The 20,756-nt window shown below is 48.0% G+C and overlaps 1 protein-coding gene across 4 annotated transcripts in view; it reads left to right on the top strand.

Moving 5' to 3' along the window:
* The window catches only part of DOCK4 (dedicator of cytokinesis 4), a 267,843-nt gene that overhangs the window by 95,127 nt on the left and 151,960 nt on the right, over positions 1 to 20,756 (top strand). For 3 of the 4 annotated variants that reach the window (XM_078786873.1, XM_078786872.1, XM_078786871.1), the window contains exons 6-8: positions 4,286 to 4,434; positions 5,957 to 6,041; positions 20,182 to 20,223. In XM_078786873.1, the coding sequence (XP_078642999.1) occupies positions 4,286 to 4,434; positions 5,957 to 6,041; positions 20,182 to 20,223 (276 nt within the window). Of the gene's footprint in view, positions 1 to 674; positions 798 to 4,285; positions 4,435 to 5,956; positions 6,042 to 20,181; positions 20,224 to 20,756 lie in introns of those variants that run through there. The other variant, XM_068131478.2, reaches the window with a different exon arrangement.

The raw sequence follows: 20,756 nt of genomic DNA, 5'->3' as shown, positions 1-20,756 counted from the left end.
ACCTGAAACCTGACCTAACCTGAAAGTTAAACTGACGTAAAAAAAAAAAACAATAAAAAAACAAACAAGTAAAGCCAGCACTTTTATGTGTTAATGGATAGTTGGCATGTTGAAACTTTGAAAATGTAGGGTATTAGAAGTTAGAACCATCAATGTTTTAAAGGGAGATATATAAGTACTTGATCAAGAAATAAGATTAATATAGATTGCTGGGAATAGTAGGCAGTTAGGTTAAGTGATGTGGTGCAGGTACTTGTCATGTTATGTATACCATAATATGATAATACAAGGAGCTTCAATGCATGAGGAAGCCATTAGGTCCATCAAGTCTGTGCAATCACGTCAACATCTTAGTACTCCTTCATCCCCACTACTTCCAAATACCAATCCAACTGGATTTTAAAACAGCCCCTCAACTACCTTTCCAGGGAGACCATTTGATGCATTCACCACTCTCTGAGTGAAAGACCCCTTGCCTTACTTCCATCCTAACTCTCCTCTTCTTCACTCTTAAACAGTACACCTTCTCCTGATGGTGTCGATTTTACTTAAAAAGAATTCTGCACTTTTGTCAAAACCTTTCAATATCCTAAACATCTCACAATCGGCCCCTTCGTAATGTATAAACATCCTGTCTCTTTCAGCTGCTCCTCATCTTTCACCTTGTTCATACTCCTCTCCCTCCCCCTTCCCCTTCCAGAAGAAGAAAGAGCATCTTGCAAATGTTTCTTTCCTTTTCCATCTGCACATTTCCACCTGTTGTCTTCATTCGTTGCCCTGGTCTACAGTCGTACGTTGTGAGTTTTAATGTTGGAGTTGCTGGTGGTATAGGCCAGGTGCATAACTGCAATAGTTCTTTCCCTATATCCTCCATCACTTTGCATTTCCTTGCATTTTCCCTCTCGTGCTGGTGTTTGTTGTTAACCAGTCGATGTGATTTCGCTTCATGTGTTCCTGCGCTCTCAAAGCATGAGCTGGCGTTGCACAATTCCAATGGAGGCCCTTCCTTTTCCCTCGAACTCCTGGAGATCACAGCAGTGGTGTCAGGAAGTCGCCTGTTAAAAACATAAACATTGCTGTTTCCTTGAGTCTGAACTTTTGTTCTTTCAAGCAATTATGTACTTTTGGTGGGGGAATCTCCCTTTCATTGGAAAATGTGAGTTCGAGTTCAGTTCCTCATTGATTTCTTTATTTGCGTTCTGTCCCCGTGCACAGATGAATTATTTTCACTCTTCGTGCGCTTCATCAAATTAATTTAATTATTTGACTTTTACAATCTTCATTTAATTTCAATTAAATAATATTGTTGAACACTGTAGAACAGTAATAGTCTTCTTGTCACTTCCAAAACACGCTTTACAGCACTTGGACATGTTAAATAAGGTGGTGTATAAGACTGCTTCAATAGCGCGAAACTTCCGGAATTTTTTAAACGATCTCTAAAATCATTCTTTTATTAAAATTGAAATGCACTTGGTCCTCGATTAACATCGTGGTTGCATTCAGCACGACGTTAACTGAAACGACGTTAAATGGATCGGTTTATAGGGATAAATATGTGGAGAAAAAAATAAAATATTGATGGCGTAATCGGTCACGCGGTTCGGCCGCCATCTTTGTTTCAACACAAAAGCCTTAAAAACCACCAAAAACACGCTTTACAGCACTTGGACATGTTAAATAAGGTGGTGTATAAGACTGCTTCAATAGCGCGAAACTTCCGGAATTTTTTAAACGATCTCTAAAATCATTCTTTTATTAAAATTGAAATGCACTTGGTCCTCGATTAACATCGTGGTTGCATTCAACACGACGTTAACTGAAACGACGTTAAATGGATCGGTTTATAGGGATAAATATGTGGAGAAAAAAATAAAATATTGATGGCGTAATCGGTCACGCGGTTCGGCCGCCATCTTTGTTTCAACACAAAAGCCTTAAAAACCACCAAAAACACATCCTGGCGAGGGTCTACAATCTCTTATTGCCCTTTCTTGTTATTTATGTATTCTGTATTGCACATTGTAATACAGTGCTATAAATAAACAAAGCAATACAATAGTGGAGAGTGGAGATCGGGAGGATGGTGAGCCACTGAGAACCGAAGGGTTCTCCCCCTTTCACAGCTGTCTGAGGGTTCTCCAAGACTGCTGCTCCCTTTTCCTCCTCCCCGACGACGTAACATCGAGTTATCGGTGAATAATCACAATGTTCTTTGAAGCCTTGGTATCTAATTATTGTAGAGGTTGTAACGAAACGATGTTAACTGGGATGACGTTAAGCGAGGACTCCCTGTAAAAAAACTTACGCACTGCGTGGGGCAATGTGTTCTATGAACTCTAGTCATGAAGTTACAGTTGTAATCACAACGTATTCCAAGTAAAATATAAAAAAGAAACATGCTTTTTATACATTATGCATAATTGCAGTGCCTTCAGAAAGTATTCACACCCCTTGACCTTTTCACATTTTGTTGTTACAGCCTGAATTTAAAATGGATCAAATCGATAGTTTTTGTCACTGATCGACACATAATACCCCGTAATGTCAAAGTGAAATTTTTATTTTTAGAATTTTTTACAAATTACTTAAAAGTAGAAAGCTGAAATGTCTTGCGTGCATAAGTATTCAACCCCTTTGCATTTAACCCAAGTATTCAACACTCCATTATAGAGCTCAGGTGCATCCAATTTCCTTTGATCATCCTTGAGATGTCTCCACAACTTGGTTGGAGTCCACCTGTGGCCAATTCAATTGATTGGACATGATATAGAAAGAAACACACCTTTCTACATAAGGTTCCACAGTTGGCATTGCACGTCAGAGCAGAAACTCTACCAAGTCCAAAGAATTGTCCGTATAACTCTGAGATAGAATTGTGACGCAGCATAGATCTGGGTAAGGGTATAAAACAATTTCTAGAGTGTTGAAAGTTCCCAAGAGCACAGTGAGCTCCATCATTAGGAAATGGAAAGAATATGGAACTACCTAGACTCTTCGTTGAGCTGGCTGTCCGACCAAACTGAGCAACCAGGGAAGAAGGCCCTTGGTCAGGGAAGTGACTGAGAACCCAATGATGACTGACAGAACTACAGAGTTCCTTGGCTCAGATGAGAGAACCTGCCAGAAGGACAACAGTCTCTGCAGCACTTCACAAATCTAGGCTTTATGGGAGAGTGGCCAGACGGAAGCCACTCCTGAGAAAAAGGACCTGACAGCACACCTGAAGTTTGCAAAAAGCACATTAAAGACTGAGAGCATGAGGCAAAATATTGTGGTCTGAAGAGACGAAAGTTGCACTGTGGCCTGAGCAGAAACCCTCTGGCAGTCTGGGAGAAACCGAGCACAGCTCATCCCCCATCTAATACCATTCCTGGCGTGAAGCATGGTGGTGGCAGCATCATCCCATGGGGATGCTTTTCAGCGGCAAGAACTGGGCGACTTGTAAGGATAGAGGGAACAATTAATGGAGTCATATACAGGCAAATCCTTGAGGAGAACCTGCTTCAGAGTGCAAAATACCTTAGACTGCGATGAAGATTTACGTTCCAACAGGACAATGACCCCAGGCATTCAGCCAAAGCAACACTGGAATGGCTTCAGAACAAGAATGTGAAAGTCCTTGAGTGGCCCATCCAAAACCCAGACTTGAATCCCATTGAGAATCTGTGGAAAGACTTGAAGATTGCTGTTCACGGAAGCTCCATATTCAACTTGACAGAGTTTGAGCAAATCTGCAAGGAAGAATGGGAGAAACTCCCCAAATCAAGATGTGCAAATCTGATACAAACATACACTAGAAGACTCGAAGCTGTAATCGCTGCTAAAGGCGCTTCTATGAAGTATTGACTCAGGGGGTTGAATACTTATGTAAATTAGATATTTCTGTTTGTCATTTATTTTTATTTTTTTCTTCTAATTTTTTTCCCACTTTGACATTATGGGGTATTATGTGTAGATCAGTGACAAAATAAATCTCAATTTAATCCATTCTAAATTCAGGCTGGAGCACAACAAAATGTGAAATAGGTTAAGGGGTCTGAATACTTTCTGAAGGCACTGTGTAAGTCCTTACTGTTTATTACATTTTAAAAGAGATTGCTTGCATTACAAAGAATGTGCTGAAGATGGAAAGAGATGGATATGGAGGGAGAAGGTGGGGGAGAGGGCAGTGGAGGTTCTTTAACGTAGTTAGACAAAGAGAATGAACATAGTTTTTGTTCTTAAATGCCTTTTGGTGGAAAAAATAACAAAATCATGATGCGTGGCATTGTCGTCTTTGCAGCAAAGCCGAGGGGATCTGTTCCACCGTCTCCGACATGTCATGCAAGAACTCTTTGACATGCGACGGCAGATCTTGGCCGGACAACTAACAGCCGACCAGCTGCGCGATGCAAAGCGGCATGCAACGGCGCGTCTGGATTGGGGAAACGAGTGAGACTGGGAAGGGGAAAAGGGTGTGCCATGATGTCAAAAGTCTGGTGTTGGGAGAGGAAGAGGGATGCATACTGATAGCCATTGGATGCATGAATGATTTTATCTGCTTTAAATTTCGGGTTCAGTTTGTGTACACACTGCAAGTCTCCCTCACAATCCTTTTCACCACACATCAGCTTTCCCGATCTGTAAAATCCAAACAAAGTGCAAATTTTACTCGAGGGAAAGGCCATCTGACATGGTTGAAGCAATGTTCTCACTTTTTCTCTGCATGCATTCCTTTTTTTTTCAGCACTTTATTCCATTATGTGCCAACCATGTCCCCGACTGGTCAAACGTCCAAAATGGGCTTCTTAACTGCGCCTGCTTTTTGGCTTCAAATAACATACATTATTAAAGTTGGTGTTGGCTTAGCGGTTGGCAACTTAGCGGTTGGCTTAGCGGAACCTGGTGTTGGCTTAGCGGTTAGGGTGCCGGCTTGGGATCCTAGGACCCTGGGTTTGAATCCCGGTCGATCGCTAAATTAACGCCAGGGGGGTTGACTCAGCCTGTCATCCTTCCGAGGTCGGCAAATTGAGTACCAGCTTGCTGGGATGAATGATCCCGTTGTGTACCCCGGTTTAGAATAGGTACACCGTATCCCTGCGCATCGTAAGAGGCGACCAAGGGTTGGCGTCAGGAAGGGCATCCGGCCATAAAAACATTGCCTCAAAACAGGGAACCATGATTGTCATGGGGCCCGCAAGGCTAACCCCTGCTCTAGCGGGGAAAATGGCCTTAAAACGATCATTCATTCATTAATTCATTAAAGTTGTTAATATTGTATAGAAGCTACAAAGTTTTCCTGGCATTGCATGAGAAGAAGAAGAACCACCTTTAGAGGCCATTTTCCCCGCAGAGCAGGGGTTGTCCTTTTTCGGGCACCTTGGTCCCCTTTTTGAAGAAATGTTTTCCTTCCGGATGCTCTTCCTGTCGCCAACCCTGTTAGTCGCCTCTTGCGACACAGGGAATTACCAGTGAACTGGTACTCGATTTGCGGACCTCGGAAGGACGACAGGCCGAGTCAACCCCCCTGGCGTTAATTCATCGATCGACCGGAATTCGAACACAGGATGCTAGGATCCCAAGCCGGCACCCTAACCGCTAAGCCAACACCAGGCATGAGAAGGTGGAATAATTGTAGCCCAAAGGATTGTGGGTAATTACTTGGTGTGACCAATGAAAACTTGGCGAGACACCGAAGTCTGGTGTCTGTTGTGGTTCGAGAAACAACAACCCCGATACTATAAAATAACCGTCTTGGAATGCAAGTTGAAGACTTTTGTGGTGAAAAGATGAAGAAGTGGAAAAGGTGAATGATAGTAATTTGTGAAATACCTCATCACTGGCGTATGAATCATGTACAGCGTTGCACATTCATGTTGCACGTTTTATGTATGCATGTGAGTTGTAAAAGTTTTTTTTACTTCTGGTACGTGTTCGTAAGACTTACCTGAGACACCGCATGTCGTCCATGCAGGCAGTTGGGGTTGGATTTGGTTCCTCGAAGTGACTACGAGATGGTTGACCCTGACCAGATCAGCGTCACGGAACTCTATAAACTGGTACGGATCGGGCTTCGTGGGCACATCTTGATACAATTTGCATTGTGTGTGACGTTCTTGTTATCGAGCGTTGGTTTTCGCGCTGTTGTCTGCAAACTTTCTCGAGGCGTCACAAATTGGGTATGAAATTGCGACATCCATTTTTGTGGTTATGAAAAGTTTGACTGCAAGCTATGTTTTTTTTATCAATTAAAGATATTGGTTTACAGGTGTATAAAAGAGGGGGTTTGCATAAAGCTGACGTCCTGCTGACATATTGTGACAAATGTCACTCCTTTATGTTGCTAATGGACAATGTGGCATTCTTGGAGATCTTTGCATGGAACTTCCTGTGTCATGGTTTGAAATCGGCAATTTCGAGCTCCCATATAGGCTCAGCATTTGGGAACAGCCGATGGTCTTAGTCTCATATGGGCCTAGCATTTGGGAACAGCTGATGGTCTGAGTCCCATATGGGCTCAGCATTTGGGAATGGCCGATGGTCTTAGTCCCATATGGGCTCAGCATTTGGCAACAGCCGATGCTCTTAGTCTCATATGGGCCTAGCATTTGGGAACGGGTGATGGTCTTACTCTTACTCTCATATGGGCTCAGCATTTGGGAATGGCCGATGGTCTTAGTCCCATATGGGCTCAGCATTTGGGAATGGCCGATGGTCTTAGTCCCATATTGGCTCAGCATTTGTGAACAGCCGATGGTCTTAGTCTCATATGGGCCTAGCATTTGGGAACGGCTGATGGTCTGAATCCCATATGGGTTCAGCATTTGGGAATGGCTGATGGTCTTGGTCCCATATGGGCTCAGCATTTGGGAATGGCCGATGGTCTTAGTCCCATATGGGCTCAGCATTTGGGAACAGCCGATGGTCTTAGTCTCATATGGGCTCAGCATTTCGGAACGGCTGATGGTCTTAGTCTCATATGGGCTCAATATTTGGGAACAGCCGATGGTCTTAGTCCCATATGGGCTCAGCATTTAGGAACAGCCAATGGTGTTAGTCCCACATGGGCTCAGCATTTAGGAACAGCCGATGTTCTTAGTCCCATATGAGCTCAGCATTTAGGAACAGCCGATGTTCTTAGTCCCATATAGGCTCAGCATTTGGGAACGGCCGATGGTCTGAGTCCCATATGGGCTCAGCATTTGGGAACAGCCGATGGTCTTAGTCTCATATGGGCTCAGCATTTAGGAACAGCCGATGTTCTTAGTCCCATATGGGCTCAGCATTTGGGAATGGCCGATGTTCTTCGTCTCATATGCACCTAGCATTTCGGAACGGCCGATGGTCTTCGTCTCATGTGCACCTAGCATTTGGGAACGGGTGATGGTCTTACTCTTATTCTTACTCTTATATTGGCCTAGCATTTGGGACCATGTGGCTAAGACCATCGGCTGTTTTTCAGAGACAATGGACATCATTGTTAACATTGTAGCGGTTACCGCTGGATGCACACAATCGCCTTGCACCGGCCAGAACACGGCCAGACGCGCCTCTCCCCGGCATGCCCGGACTCACTGTTCCCGGGCACGCCCGAACCTCCCGGGCAAGCCCGGTCTCGTCTTTCCCGGGCATGCCCGCTCTCGCCTTTCCAGGGCTCGCCCAGAGCGTCCGGGCATGCCCGCTATCGCCTTTCCAGGGCTCGCCCAGAGCGTCCGGGCATGCCCGCTATCGCCTTTCCAGGGCTCGCCCAGAGCGCCCGGGCATGCCCGCTATCGCCTTTCCAGGGCTCGCCCAGAGCGCCCGGGCACGCCCAGCCTCGACTTGCCAGGCCGCAGCCAAACACGCCCGGGCAGGTCCAGAATCGCCTTACCAAGGCTCGCCCTTGACACCCGGGCATGCCCGGTATAGCTTTTGCCGGGCAAACTTCCCGACATAAATGTGTATATATATTGCTGCCCGATAAACGGGCTTTTGGGAGAATACCTGAGCTGTTTTGTTTCAATAAAGCAACTCGGACGAATTCTGTCTTTGGTCACGTCACTTCTTTCGACTCGCGTTGGAGCGCAGCTCCTTCACTGGTGACCTACCGACATGGACACGGCAGTGACTCTTAAACTGCCTACCTTCTGGGAGGCTCACGCGGCTGTTTGGTTCGCCCAGGCGGACTCCCAGTTCGCCCTGCGAGGCATCACCGCGGATGACACCCGCTTCCACCACGTCGTGGCAGCGCTCGGTTCCGCCACCGCGGCCCGCGCCCTGAGCCTCCTCGAGCACCCGCCGGCTGCCGACAAGTATGACGTGCTGAAGACGCTCCTCCTCGACGCTTTCGCCCTCTCACCGGCGGCACGCGCATGGCGCCTGCTCGACCTGCCCGAGCTCGGCGACACACGCCCGTCCGAGCGCATGGACTATATGCTCTCGTTGCTCGGTGAGCACTCTCCGGATTTTCTGTTCCGCGAGTTGTTCCTTCGCCAGCTGCCTCACCCGGTACGCCTCACCCTGGCTGGCACGTCGATCACCGATCCCCGCGCCCTCGCCAGGGAAGCCGATAAGATCTCGGCGGGCCAACACATCGGCGCGGCTACCTGGAGCCTGCCGCCGTCCGAGGCGACGCCCGAGCGCCCTGCGCGGTTGGAGGCCAAACTGCCGGTGAAACTGGCGGCCGCCACGCCGCACCGACCGCTTCCGACACGACGGCCGGGGCCTCCACCTGACCAGGCGTGGTGTTATTACCACGCCAGGTTCGGACACAAGGCTCGGACGTGCCGACCCCTGTGCACTTTCGGCAAGTCGGGAAACGGCCAGGCCGGCGTTCATTCCCAGCCATGAGCGCCGGCCAATCGGGCAACTTGCTTTTTATTCGGGACAAAGCGTCCGGGCGGCGTTTCCTTTGTGACACCGGCGCCCAACTGAGCGTCATACCCGCCTCCGAGCAGGACAGGCGGGACGCCGTTTGCGGCCCCTCTTTGGTCGCTGCTAATGGCTCGGCCATACGCACTTTCGGCCCGCGCAACGTCACCCTCTGCTTCGGCAGCCAGCGCTTTCAGTGGACCTTTGTGACCGCCTGCGTCCCCATGGCTTTGCTGGGCGCCGACTTCCTCTGCGCGCACGGGCTGCTGGTCGACGTCAAACGTCGTCGCCTTGTCAACGCCGAGACCTTCAGCTCCCTGGCGTGCACGATGAGCAGCGCCGCGCCGACCGAACTGGCGTGTGCCCTCCCGACGGCGAACGAGTTCGCTCGCCTGCTCGCGGAATTCCCGGCCCTCACACGGCCGACGTTTTCGGCCGTCGCAGTGCGGCATGGATCGAGCACCACATACCCACTACGGGCCCGCCGGTCTACGCCAGGGCCCGCCGCCTCGACCCGGCCAAGCTCGCCATGGCAAAGGCCGAGTTCGACGCGTTGGAGCACCTCGGCATCGTGCGGCGCTCCGATAGCGCGTGGGCCTCACCACTGCACATCGTGCCAAAGCCGGGGGGCGGATGGTGCCCGTGTGGCGACTACCGCCGCTTCAACGACGCTACCACCCCCGACAGGTACCCGATCCCGCACATCCAGGACTTTTCCGCCCGTTTGGCGGGACGGGTCATATTTTCCAAAATTGACCTGATACGGGGATACCACCAGGTACCTGTCCGGGCGGCCGACGTCCCGAAGACGGCCGTCATCACGCCGTTCGGCTTGTTCGAATTTTTGAGGATGCCGTTTGGCCTCAAGAACGCGGCCCAGGCGTTCCAGCGCTTAATGGATGGCGTGCTGCGCGACCTGCCATTTCTTTTCGTCTATCTGGACGACATCCTCGTCGCCAGCACGTCCCGCGTTCCCCGCACGTCCCCCGCACGCCAGCACCTCCTCCACCTCCGAACACTGTTCGGTCGCCTCAGCGAGCACGGCTTAATTGTCAACCCGGCCAAATGCCACTTCGGCACGACGACCGTTGACTTTTTGGGCCACCGCATCACCAAGACCGGGGCCGTGCCGCTGCCGACCAAGGTCGAGGCCATCACCACGTTCCCGCGTCCCCGTTCCATCAAGGCCCTACAAGAGTTCCTCGGCATGGTGAATTTTTATCACCGATTCGTGCCCCGCGCTGCTCAGCTCATGCGGCCCCTTTACGAGGCCCTCCGGGGCAAGCCGGCCAAGCATGACATTGTTTGGTCCGCGGCCATGGACGCGGCCTTCACGAGCGCAAAATGGGCCCTCGCCGACGCAACGCTGCTGGCTCACCCGGTGCTCAACGCGCCCATCGCCCTCACTACGGACGCCTCCAACTACGCGGTGGGCGCCGTCCATGAACAATGGGTGGACGGGGTTTGGCAGCCACTCGCTTTTTTCAGCCGGCAGCTCCGGCCGAACGAGTTAAAATACAGCACGTTCGACCGCGAGCTGCTCGGTCTATTCCTGGCCGTTCGCCATTTCCGACACCTCCTGGAGGGCCGCCCGTTCACGGCTTTCGTCGACCACAAGCCGTTGGTCTACGCAATGGCCAAAGTCACGGAGACGTGGTCGGCCCGCCAGCAGCGCCACCTCTCCGCCGTGTCGGAATTCACCACGGACATCCGGCACGTCGCCGGCAAAGACAACGCTGTGGCCGACTGTCTTTCTCGGGCCAGCGCGAACGCGGTCCACCTCGGCGTGGACTTCGCGCTCATGGCGGCCGACCAGACCACCGACACCTCGGTGCAGGCCCTCCGGGCGGCGGACACCGGCCTCCGCCTGGCCGACATCCCCTTCGCGGGCACCGTCCTGCTCTGCGACGTCTCCCAGGGCCAGCCTCGCCACATCGTGCCCGTTTCCTGGCAGCGCCGCATCTTCGCCTCCATCCACGGCCTTTCTCACCCGGGCCGGAAAGCTTCTCAGAAGCTGGTGTCGGCGCGTTTCGTCTGGCACGGCCTTCGACGGAATGTCCGCGACTGGGCCAACGCCTGCACGGCCTGCCAGCGGGCCAAGGTCCACCGCCACACCCAGGCCCCGCTGGCACCTTTCACCGTGCCTGCATGGCGTTTCGACCACGTCCACGTGGACCTGGTGGGTCCCCTGCCCCCATCGCTGGGGTTCACCCACCTGCTCACCATGGTGGACAGGACCACCAGGTGGCCGGAGGCCGTGCCCCTCACCTCCACCACCACCGCCGACGTGGCGCAGGCGTTCATCGCCACCTGGGTCGCACGCTTCGGCGCACCGGCGGACATCTCGTCCGACCGCGGCCCACAGTTCACGTCCGAACTTTGGGGCGCGGTCGCCCGCTCGTTGGGGGTCACGCTGCACCGCACCACGGCCTAGCACCCCCAAGCCAACGGGTTGTGCGAGCGGTTTCACCGCTCCATGAAGGCCGCACTCATGGCCGGCCTTCAGGACGACGGTTGGACCGACCGGCTGCCGTGGGTCCTTTTGGGCCTCCGCACGGCCCCCAAGGAGGACCTCCGGGCGTCCGCCGCCGAGCTCGTCTACGGCCAGCCGCTCCGCGTCCCGGGCGAGTTCGTGCCCGATGCTACCAGTCCCTGGTCCACCGCACACCAGCGCTCGGACCTCCAGGAGGCCGCCCTCCGATTTGCCCCCGTGCCAACGTCCCGCCACGGTGGCCCCCAGTCCTACGTCCCCCCGGCGCTTCGCACAGCGGAGTACGTCTTTGTGCGTCATGACGCGCACCGGGGGCCACTCCGGCCACCGTACGACGGGCCCTTCCGGGTCCTGCGACGGGGCGACAAGTCCTTTGTCGTCGACGTTGGCGGCCGGTCGGACCGGATCTCTGTGGACCGCCTCAAACCGGCGCACATGGACGTCGACCGACCACCACGGTTGGCCCTTCCTCCGCGGTGAGGCCGCCCCCCGTCCACATTTCCCCCCGCTCGACCACCCACCACCACGTCGGACCCCTCCCCACGACCCTCCAGGGGTCGCTTCGGCCGGGTCATCCGGACCCCCTTAAATTGACCCTGCTGGTGCAGATCGATTCTGGAGGGGCGTGTGTAGCGGTTACCGCTGGATGCACACAATCGCCTTGCACCGGCCAGAACACGGCCAGACACGCCTCTCCCGGGCATGCCCGGACTCACTGTTCCCGGGCACGCCCGAACCTCCCGGGCAAGCCCGGTCTCGTCTTTCCCTGGCATGCCCGCTCTCGCCTTTCCAGGACTCGCCCAGAGCGTCCGGGCATGCCCGCTATCGCCTTCCCAGGGCTCGCCCAGAGCGTCCGGGCATGCCCGCTATCGCCTTTCCAGGGCTCGCCCAGAGCGTCCGGGCATGCCCGCTATCGCCTTTCCAGGGCTCGCCCAGAGCGTCCGGGCATGCCCGCTCTCGCCTTTCCAGTGCTCGTCCAGAGCGCCCGGGCACGCCCAGCCTCGACTTGCCAGGCCGCAGCCAAACACGCCCGGGCAGGTCCAGACTCGCCTTTCCAAGGCTCGCCCTTGACACCCGGGCATGCCCGGTATAGCTTTTGCCGGGCAAACTTCCCGACATAAATGTGTATATATATTGCTGCCCGATAAACGGGCTTTTGGGAGAATACCTGAGCTGTTTTGTTTCAATAAAGCAACTCGGACGAATTCTGTCTTTGGTCGCCTCACTTCTTTCGACTCGCGTTGGAGCGCAGCTCCTTCAACATGTTATGCTACAAATTGATTCAGAAAATTGATTCTTGGTTTTGTTTCTGTATCCAGACTGGTTCTACCTCTGCATTGTGGTGATAAAGCCCTGATGATGAATGATTACAACACCTATGATTTACCTGTACTGTTTCATCATAATAGTTTGGTGTGTTAAATCGCACTTCCGAAGAGCATTCAAAACAAAAGTATAATGTTTAGATTTATATTTGGATAAAGCTTACTAGTCATATATACTTATGTATTAAAAAGGGGCTTGGAGGTACGCACACTCACGCACACTCCCCTTAAGCTGCCCATTGTAGGTTTGAATCCGGACCCAGCTATAAACTGTCATCCTGGTGTTTCACAGGTAGGATAATTCATCAGTGTGTGTGGCGTCCCTCGGATGGGCGTTAAAGGGGCGTCCCGTCCGCTGGCATTAGTTCGTGGACGTTAAAGACCGCACGGTGTCCTTTGTGAAGAGTAGGCGACCTATCGCCGTCACCATGACCCAAGTTACAAATTCCTGCCCTAACCCCGTTGGGAGGTCAATGGCAAACCACCCAGTGTAATGCTTGCGAAGAAACTGCTTCAGCAGTCGTAACAAAGATTTTAAAAACAGTTATAAAGAAAATAAAATTTTTTAGAATGAAAAAGGACAGAATGTGTTCAAACAACCACAGGTTGGCAAGCATTGCTCAGGTCTGATTGGCCTAATGACCTCTTGTGTTGAAGTGGCTTGGAAGGGAGCTGGTATCGTGTTGTTATACGCTCTGTATGATACTTATAATGGTATTTCTAGAATTTGATTGTATTTTTGACAAGTGTTTGTTTATCTTGTACATGTGTAGTGCTGCACTTTACTTTTCATCAAACAAACAGAATATGGATTTGTACAATTAACTTTTTTATGATGTGATTATTGTTTTATTATTTTCGAAATTTCATTCGACCTTCCGATAATATACGGTTTGTATTTGTTGCTTGCTTCGTGTTTGTCGTACTCTGTTTTCATGTGTAGGTGCTGTTGAGAGCTCCCTAAGTAAGGACGTTCACTTATTATCTACACGCCTTTTGAAAAGAAATGAGGGGACATTGTAATAAATCAGCTCCGTCTGTCTCTGTGTCCGTCTGTCTCTGTGTCCGTCCGTCACGCTATCTCCTGCCAAACAGTTGGGCAGAAATTCACCAAACTTGGTAGTTACGTGAATCACATGGTAGGAAGATGCAAGAGTAGTATCATTTTTCGCCCATTGTGGTGGGGTCAAAAGGTCAAATACCAAAAAGACTCAATTACGGGCAGATTTTTAATACATTTTTAATTAAACTTTGTGTATGCAATCAACAAATCGGGGGATGCATGAAATTTGTAACGATTTTTAAAAATTTGACCACCAGTTCATTCCGCATGTGGTTATAGAGTTATAGGGGATAAAACAGGGAAAAAAAATTAAGCTGAAATTTTGATATTGGGTCATTCCTGGTGGAATTTTTTGCCATTTTTTCAAATTAGCTTTAGGTGGGAAGCGTGGGGGTTGGCATGGTGTGCCATCGACTTCGCTCGAGTCGAGTATTTGCATGCACAGCTTTGCTGCAGCTAAAGAGCAAAAATGCAACTTCAGAGGTCTTGGGGTATTTCTTTGCATAACTTAGGCCGCATTCAAAATGCGTTCAGGTTGCAGTGTCATAGTTGTTCCCCAGCTCAGCGGAACTCTCCCAGGCGGTGTTGGATTGTTTAATGCATTTTATGAATGATCATTGCAAGGTTGTGGTTTTCTGGTATCCTTGCTCTTCATGTAGTAATCATTGTTGCAAGACTTTCGAAAATGGAAATAGCATAAATGGCGTGAAGGGAAACCAGTAGGGCAAGAACATAGAGATTCAGCACAGCGCAAAGTGAGATAACCACCTTTAGAGGCCATTTTTCCCCGCAAAGCGGGGGTTGGCCTTTTTCGGGAACCGTGGTTGTTGTTGTTTTTTGGTCCCCTTTTTGAAGCAATGTTTTACGGCCGGATGCCCTTCCTGACGCCAACCCTTTTTGCCGCCTTTAACGACAAACAGGGAATTACCAGTGAACTGGTACTTAATTAGCCGACCTCGGAAGGATGACAGGCTGAGTCAACCCCCCCTGGCGTTAATTCAGTGATCGACCGGGATTCGAACCCAGGATCCTAGGATCCTAAGCCGGCACCCTAGCCGCTAGCCCAACACCAGGGTCGTAGTTGTTGTTGTTGATATTGATAGGAGATATTGCAGATAAAGGGTGGCTCGTTGTTGTAGTTGTTGTTGTTGTGTTGCCCCAGTAGTTTCTGGTTGAACACAGAGATAGCCGATTACTATTACGAGAGCAGCCTACACTGGCACTGCAGAACATGCAATAAGAGTGCGGAGAACCTATTACGCTTCATGAACACTCTTCAAACTCAGCAGAGCAAGCTTCAAGGAGAAGTTAAGAGTTTGAGATCTGAAATGGAGAGCAGTGACAAGAGTGGTGAGTGATGTATTGAGATGAAGAAGGAACATCGGAAGATCAGAAGTGAAGCGGTGTGTTCAGCTACAGACTGAGGTGATGGAGAGCTTAGTTACTACCAAGATGGACAAGTTGAATGAGAGGGAACGTAGAAAGAGTAACCTCATCTTTTTTGAGCTTCCAGAGTCTGAAAGTGATTGTCCAGAGACCAGAAAAGAAGGGAAATAAAATATGGGAACTGTCATTCGTCAGGATGTGAGCATCCCCTTGCATGGGATTAAGACAGACAGCACATCGTCTCTGGAAGAAAGTGCAGCATTCATCTTGGCCTTTGAAAGTAGTCTTTGTCAGCTGTGAAACGAGAGATGAGGTGTTGAGTAGTGTATGCAACATAACAGCAAAGCAAGGTAGATGCTCTGCACAGATTGCCAGAGACAGGACTAATACAGAACAAAACAAGAAAGAGCAATCAGAGATTGCAAACCCTCGCCAGGATGTATTTTCAGTGGTTTTTAAGGCTTTTGCGTTAAAACAAATATGGCGGCCGAACCACTTGACCGAGGACATCATTATTTTTTTTCTAAACTAATTTATTCCTAGATTATGCTCTTAAAATTTCATCTTGATCGGATGAAGTTTTGTACTTGTCGAATTATGATGTCATAATGGAGGCACCTATGACATCATCATTAACATATTTTATTCCCCATGGAGAGTTATTTACAATGAGCCATGTCTCAATTTTTTCTGTTCAGCACTTTCGGAGATATAGAGGTGCAAAGTTTTTCGGTTTTTCCAAGATGGCGGCCGAACCACGTGACTAATGACGTCATCATTAACATTTTATTCCCCATGGAGAGTTCTTTACAATGAGCCATGTCTCAATTTTTTCTGTTCAGCACTTTCGGAGATATAGAGGTGCAAAGTTTTTCGATTTTCCAAGATGGCGGCCGAACCACGTGACCTATGACGTCATAATTATCATAAAAAAATTCTCCAGGTGGAATTGCACCTATGGTGAAATTTTCCTGTCAATCAGACCAACGGTTGCAGAGAAAATCATATTTATTCTGTGCGGACAAACAAACAGACAAACAGATGAAAAATCGGTCAGGACTTGCTGGAATGTACTTTTTTTATCGGCCATTTTGGATCAAAATGGCGGGAAATCTATACATCTATATAGTATATACGCTAATCAATGGAAGGTAACTGAGTAATTGTATGCATATCTCTTGTCCTTTCAGAGTTATGTAGGGTGTTGCAAAATAAATGATACTTTTTCCCCCCAGATTGCATTGACCACATGTCCGTGATTTTTTAATTCAAATTTCGCGTGCGTCATCATGACGTGTCATGCATGTTGCCTGCGTGTTGTCTCCATCATATTTGCGACTAATGTTCGTGTCTTTGCTGAAATCTTTTAAAAGTCAACTTCAAATGGTTTCTGAAGATAATGGTGGACGTATTGATGCATATTAAATGTGAGTTTTTAATTTTTGAATGAAATAAAGCCTATGGTTGGATTTTCATCCGATTGAAACTTCATTTCATCTTTTATTTGGGGAAAAAAAGTATCATTTATTTTGCAACACCCCTAAGTGGTTTGAAATATATTTTCAATGAAAACTTGGACCCTTGACCTTTGACCCCAAAAATAATTAAAACAGCATTTTTGACCATTTTATGCCAAATGTTATTTTTCGGGAATTGAATAATGAACATTTTTGTGTTGGTTGGAAGGGAATCGGATGTTTGACAGAGTTATAAGTAAAAAAACAATTTTTGACCTTGAGTTTGACCTTTCAAGGTCACTCAAGGTCAAAGGTCATGGTGCCAAATGAAATGTCGTATGTGACTTCCTATATGTCAGTAAGAGTAAGTGTATGCATATCTCTTGTACTTTTAGAGTTATAGTGGTTTGAAATATATTTTAAATGAAAACTCGACCCCCCTGATTTCACGTTTTGGGTGACCTTGAGCTTGACATTGGGCCTAGAGTGTTAAAAATTGGGCACAGTCTATTCCAGGGCAAGGCAAATATGTGTGTAAAGTGTGGCGATGCTATGTGTAAGGATGTAGATGTGGACGTAGTACTGCGCACAAACAGACAGACAGACAAACCAACCAACCAACCAACCAACCAACCAACCAACATACTTGCCGGAATCGATTCCGGCAAGTAACAAACGGACTCGAATGCAATGCCCTCTCCTCAGGTGAGGGTAACTAGAAAGAGCAATCAGAGATTGCAGACCCTCGACAGGACGTGTTTTTGCGGTGTACTTTGTGGGGTCTTTTTGTACATTCTTTCATTATTTTGTACAACGGCACTTTTATCAGACACGCGAGACACATGACGTCCTCTTTATAAAACCGAATTCAGTATTGTAATTTATTTGTCATGGGTATGCGATCATGCATATAATGTTTTGTCTACATCTGTTTCGCCATATCGAATAAAAAGGGTTTTTAGTGGTTTTTTAGGGTTTTGTGTTAAAACAAAAATGGTGGCTGAACCACGTGACTGATGTCACTATTATTTTTTCTCCAACAATTTATCACCAGATGACGCTCAAGAAATTTCATCTTGATCGGATGAAGTTTTGTACTTGTCGAATTATGACATCATAATGGAGGAACCTATTACATCACCATTAACATATATTATTCCCCATACAGAACGTAGAGCAGCAACGAAGGCTGGAAAGGGTGGAAATGCGAATGGTTCCGTGGATGTGTGGAGTATCGTTGAGAGAGAGGAAGACAAATGATGAATTGCGAAAGATGATGGGAATAGAGCCTGTGATTGATGCTGTGAAGAGGAACAGGTTGAGATGGTTTGGTCATGTGTTGAGGAAGGATGAAAGTGACTGGTTGAGAAGAGTGATGGAAATGAATGTAGAAGGAAGTAGAGGACGGGGAAGACCGAGAAAGACTTGGCTAAAGATGGTCGAAGAAGAAATGCGGGCAAGGGGGTTAACAAGGGGAGATGCAGAAAATATGGCAAAATGGAGAAGATTGTCATGGGGACCGCAAGGCTAACACCCGCTCTTGCAGGGAAAATTTGGCCTTAAAATGCCTGTTGTTGTTGTTGTTGTTGTTGTTGTTGTATACAGAGAGTTATTTACAATGAGCCATGTCTGAATTTTTTTTCTTCGCATTGCTTTCGGAGATAGAGGTGCAAAGTTTTTCATATTTTCAAGATGGTGCCTGTACCATGTGACCTATGACATCATAATTATCATTCAAATTCTACATGAGGAGGTGCACTTATGGTGAAAATTTCGTCTCAAACGGACCAACGGTTGCAGAGAAAATCATACTTGTTCTGTGCAGACAAACAAACAAATGAAAAATCGGCCAGAGACCGAGGACTTGCCGGAATGTACTTTTTTATCGGCCATTTTGGATTAAGTTTTTCGGTTTTTCCAAGATGGCGGCCGAACCACGTGACCGATGACATCATCATTAACATATTTTATTCCCCATGGAGAGTTCTTTACAATGAGCCATGTCTCAATTTTTTCTATTCAGCACTTTCGGAGATATAGATGTGCGAAGTTTTTCGGTTTTCCAAGATGGCGGCCGAACTACGTGACCGATGACGTCATCATTATTTGTTTTCTAAACTAATTTATTCTTAGATTATGCTCAAGAAATTTCATCTTGATCGGATGAAGTTTTGTACTTGTCGAATTATCGAATTATGACGTCAAAATGGAGGCCTTGGGCCTAGAGAGTTAAAAATTGGGCACAGTCTATTCCAGGGCAAGGCAAATATGTGTGAAAGTACGGTGACGCTATGTGCAACGATGTAGACGTAGTACTGCACACAAATAGACAGACAGACAGACAGACAGACAAGCCAACCAACCAACATACTTGCCGGAATTTTTTCCGGCAAGTAACAAACTGACTCAAATGCAATAACCGCTCGTCTGGCGAGGGCAACTAGAGAGTGAATAAAACACCTTACCTCGCACAATGTTGGAGTATATAGTGCATTTGAAATGGCATGACATTTGTAGATGATCATGGACCATGTCGAGTCAAAAGGTGGAAACTGTCTGTGTCCGTTGTATACTTTTAACTTGTCCTTTCTTATTTTATTTATTTATTTTTGTTTTATGTATACAAGGCTCATGGAACACTGGATGTATCAGGATGTAACAGGACAAAAGGAACAGTAGAGTGGTGATAAGTTAAAAGTATCTCCCTCTATTTGTCGTATATATATATATATTTATGTACATATATATAATTCCTCGCTCAATATTACATGACAAGAGGAGGATGCGACAGTGCAAGACTCAACTGTGCAAGTGAGACTTGCTTGCATTATGCTTTACCTGTCGGGTTTGGAGCTCGTGTGCATATTCTGGCACATGATGGTTTGTAAGTTTTGCTTTGCCAAACATTGGCACTGCATTCTGGGAGATTTCCTCATCCTCTGTGATCCTCCCATCTGTCCCCATGCAAATGTTCCTTTCACCTCCCTCTTTTTACTGTCATTTGTGTTGCTGAAAATCTATGATGCAGAACACCGCTTCCCCCCCATCCTTCAAATCGCTCAGAAAACCAGCAGCTTGAGAAATCTAAGTAATGAGCATTCTCTCGATCATTGCTCCATGAGGTTGCGTCGGGGTCGATTTTGACTTGTAGAATAATTCTGATTGTTATGTTCCATCGTTGTTAATTTTTAAATAATTATTGAGTACCAGTTCACTGGTAATTCGCTGTTTGTCGTAAAAAGGCGACAAAAAGGGTTGGCGGCAGGAAGGGCATCCGGCCGTAAAACATTGCTTCAAAAAGGGGACCGAAAAACAACAACAACCACGGTCCCCGAAAAAGGCCAACCCCCGCTTTGCGGGGAAAAAATGGCCTCTAAAGGTGGTTGTTTTTATTTTTTTTATTACTCTTGAGCTTTGCAGCCTGAAATTCTTTTTCTCTCGGATTTGGTTTCCTACATTCAATTGTTTGTCTTCACTCTTCAGGTAAGCAGATGGAAATGAAATTGACGGAAAAACCAAAACCAGAACGTTTTCTGCACCATCCTCATGCTTTGTGCTGTTTATACCATCGAGACATCCTGTTTGTCTTGGTTTCCATCTGTATCTGTCTGTGTGTCTGTCCTGCAGCATGCGTCCAGCAGGCACAACGCCCTGCAAAGCCTCGCCCGGGTATGTGTCTTTTATGCACGTCTCCTACAATTGCTTTGGTTACCCTTCTGCACACAGTACACGATTCATTTTTTGTGATTGGAATGAGCACAACATTCCACATCTCACCATAACCTGCTCATGACCTCTCACCTCTCACCTCTCACCTCTCACTTCTTGCGTTGGAAAGCTTTCTGCGCTTGGATACCTTATTGTCCCTTTGAATCGTCTTATCTCGGAGCATGACTATCATGGAGTGTGACCGAAAGCTTTATGAAAGGATGATGGTTTCCTATCCTTTAAATCGTTGATGGAATCGAGTCATATTTTCTCCTTCTGCCTTATAATAATTATTTACTCAATTATGTCGTTCGATTGTTAGACTTCGATAAACAGAGGCAATGGAATCATATAAACTGGAGTTGGAATTGAGGGACTGATTGGGGCTAGAGATTGAGGAATGTTAGGAAGTTGGAGTTAAGGGTGAGAGAGGGAGAATAAAGAGCACAAGGAAGTGGAATCGGAGGATAAAGGGAATAATTAATATTTGATGT

The sequence above is a fragment of the Myxine glutinosa genome, chromosome 11, assembly GCF_964187855.1.
Source record: "Myxine glutinosa chromosome 11, kmMyxGlut1.1, whole genome shotgun sequence".
NCBI classification, from domain to species: Eukaryota; Metazoa; Chordata; class Myxini; order Myxiniformes; family Myxinidae; genus Myxine; species Myxine glutinosa.
Note: the sequence above shows the minus strand (reverse complement) of the source record. Positions and strands in the feature narration are given on the sequence as shown.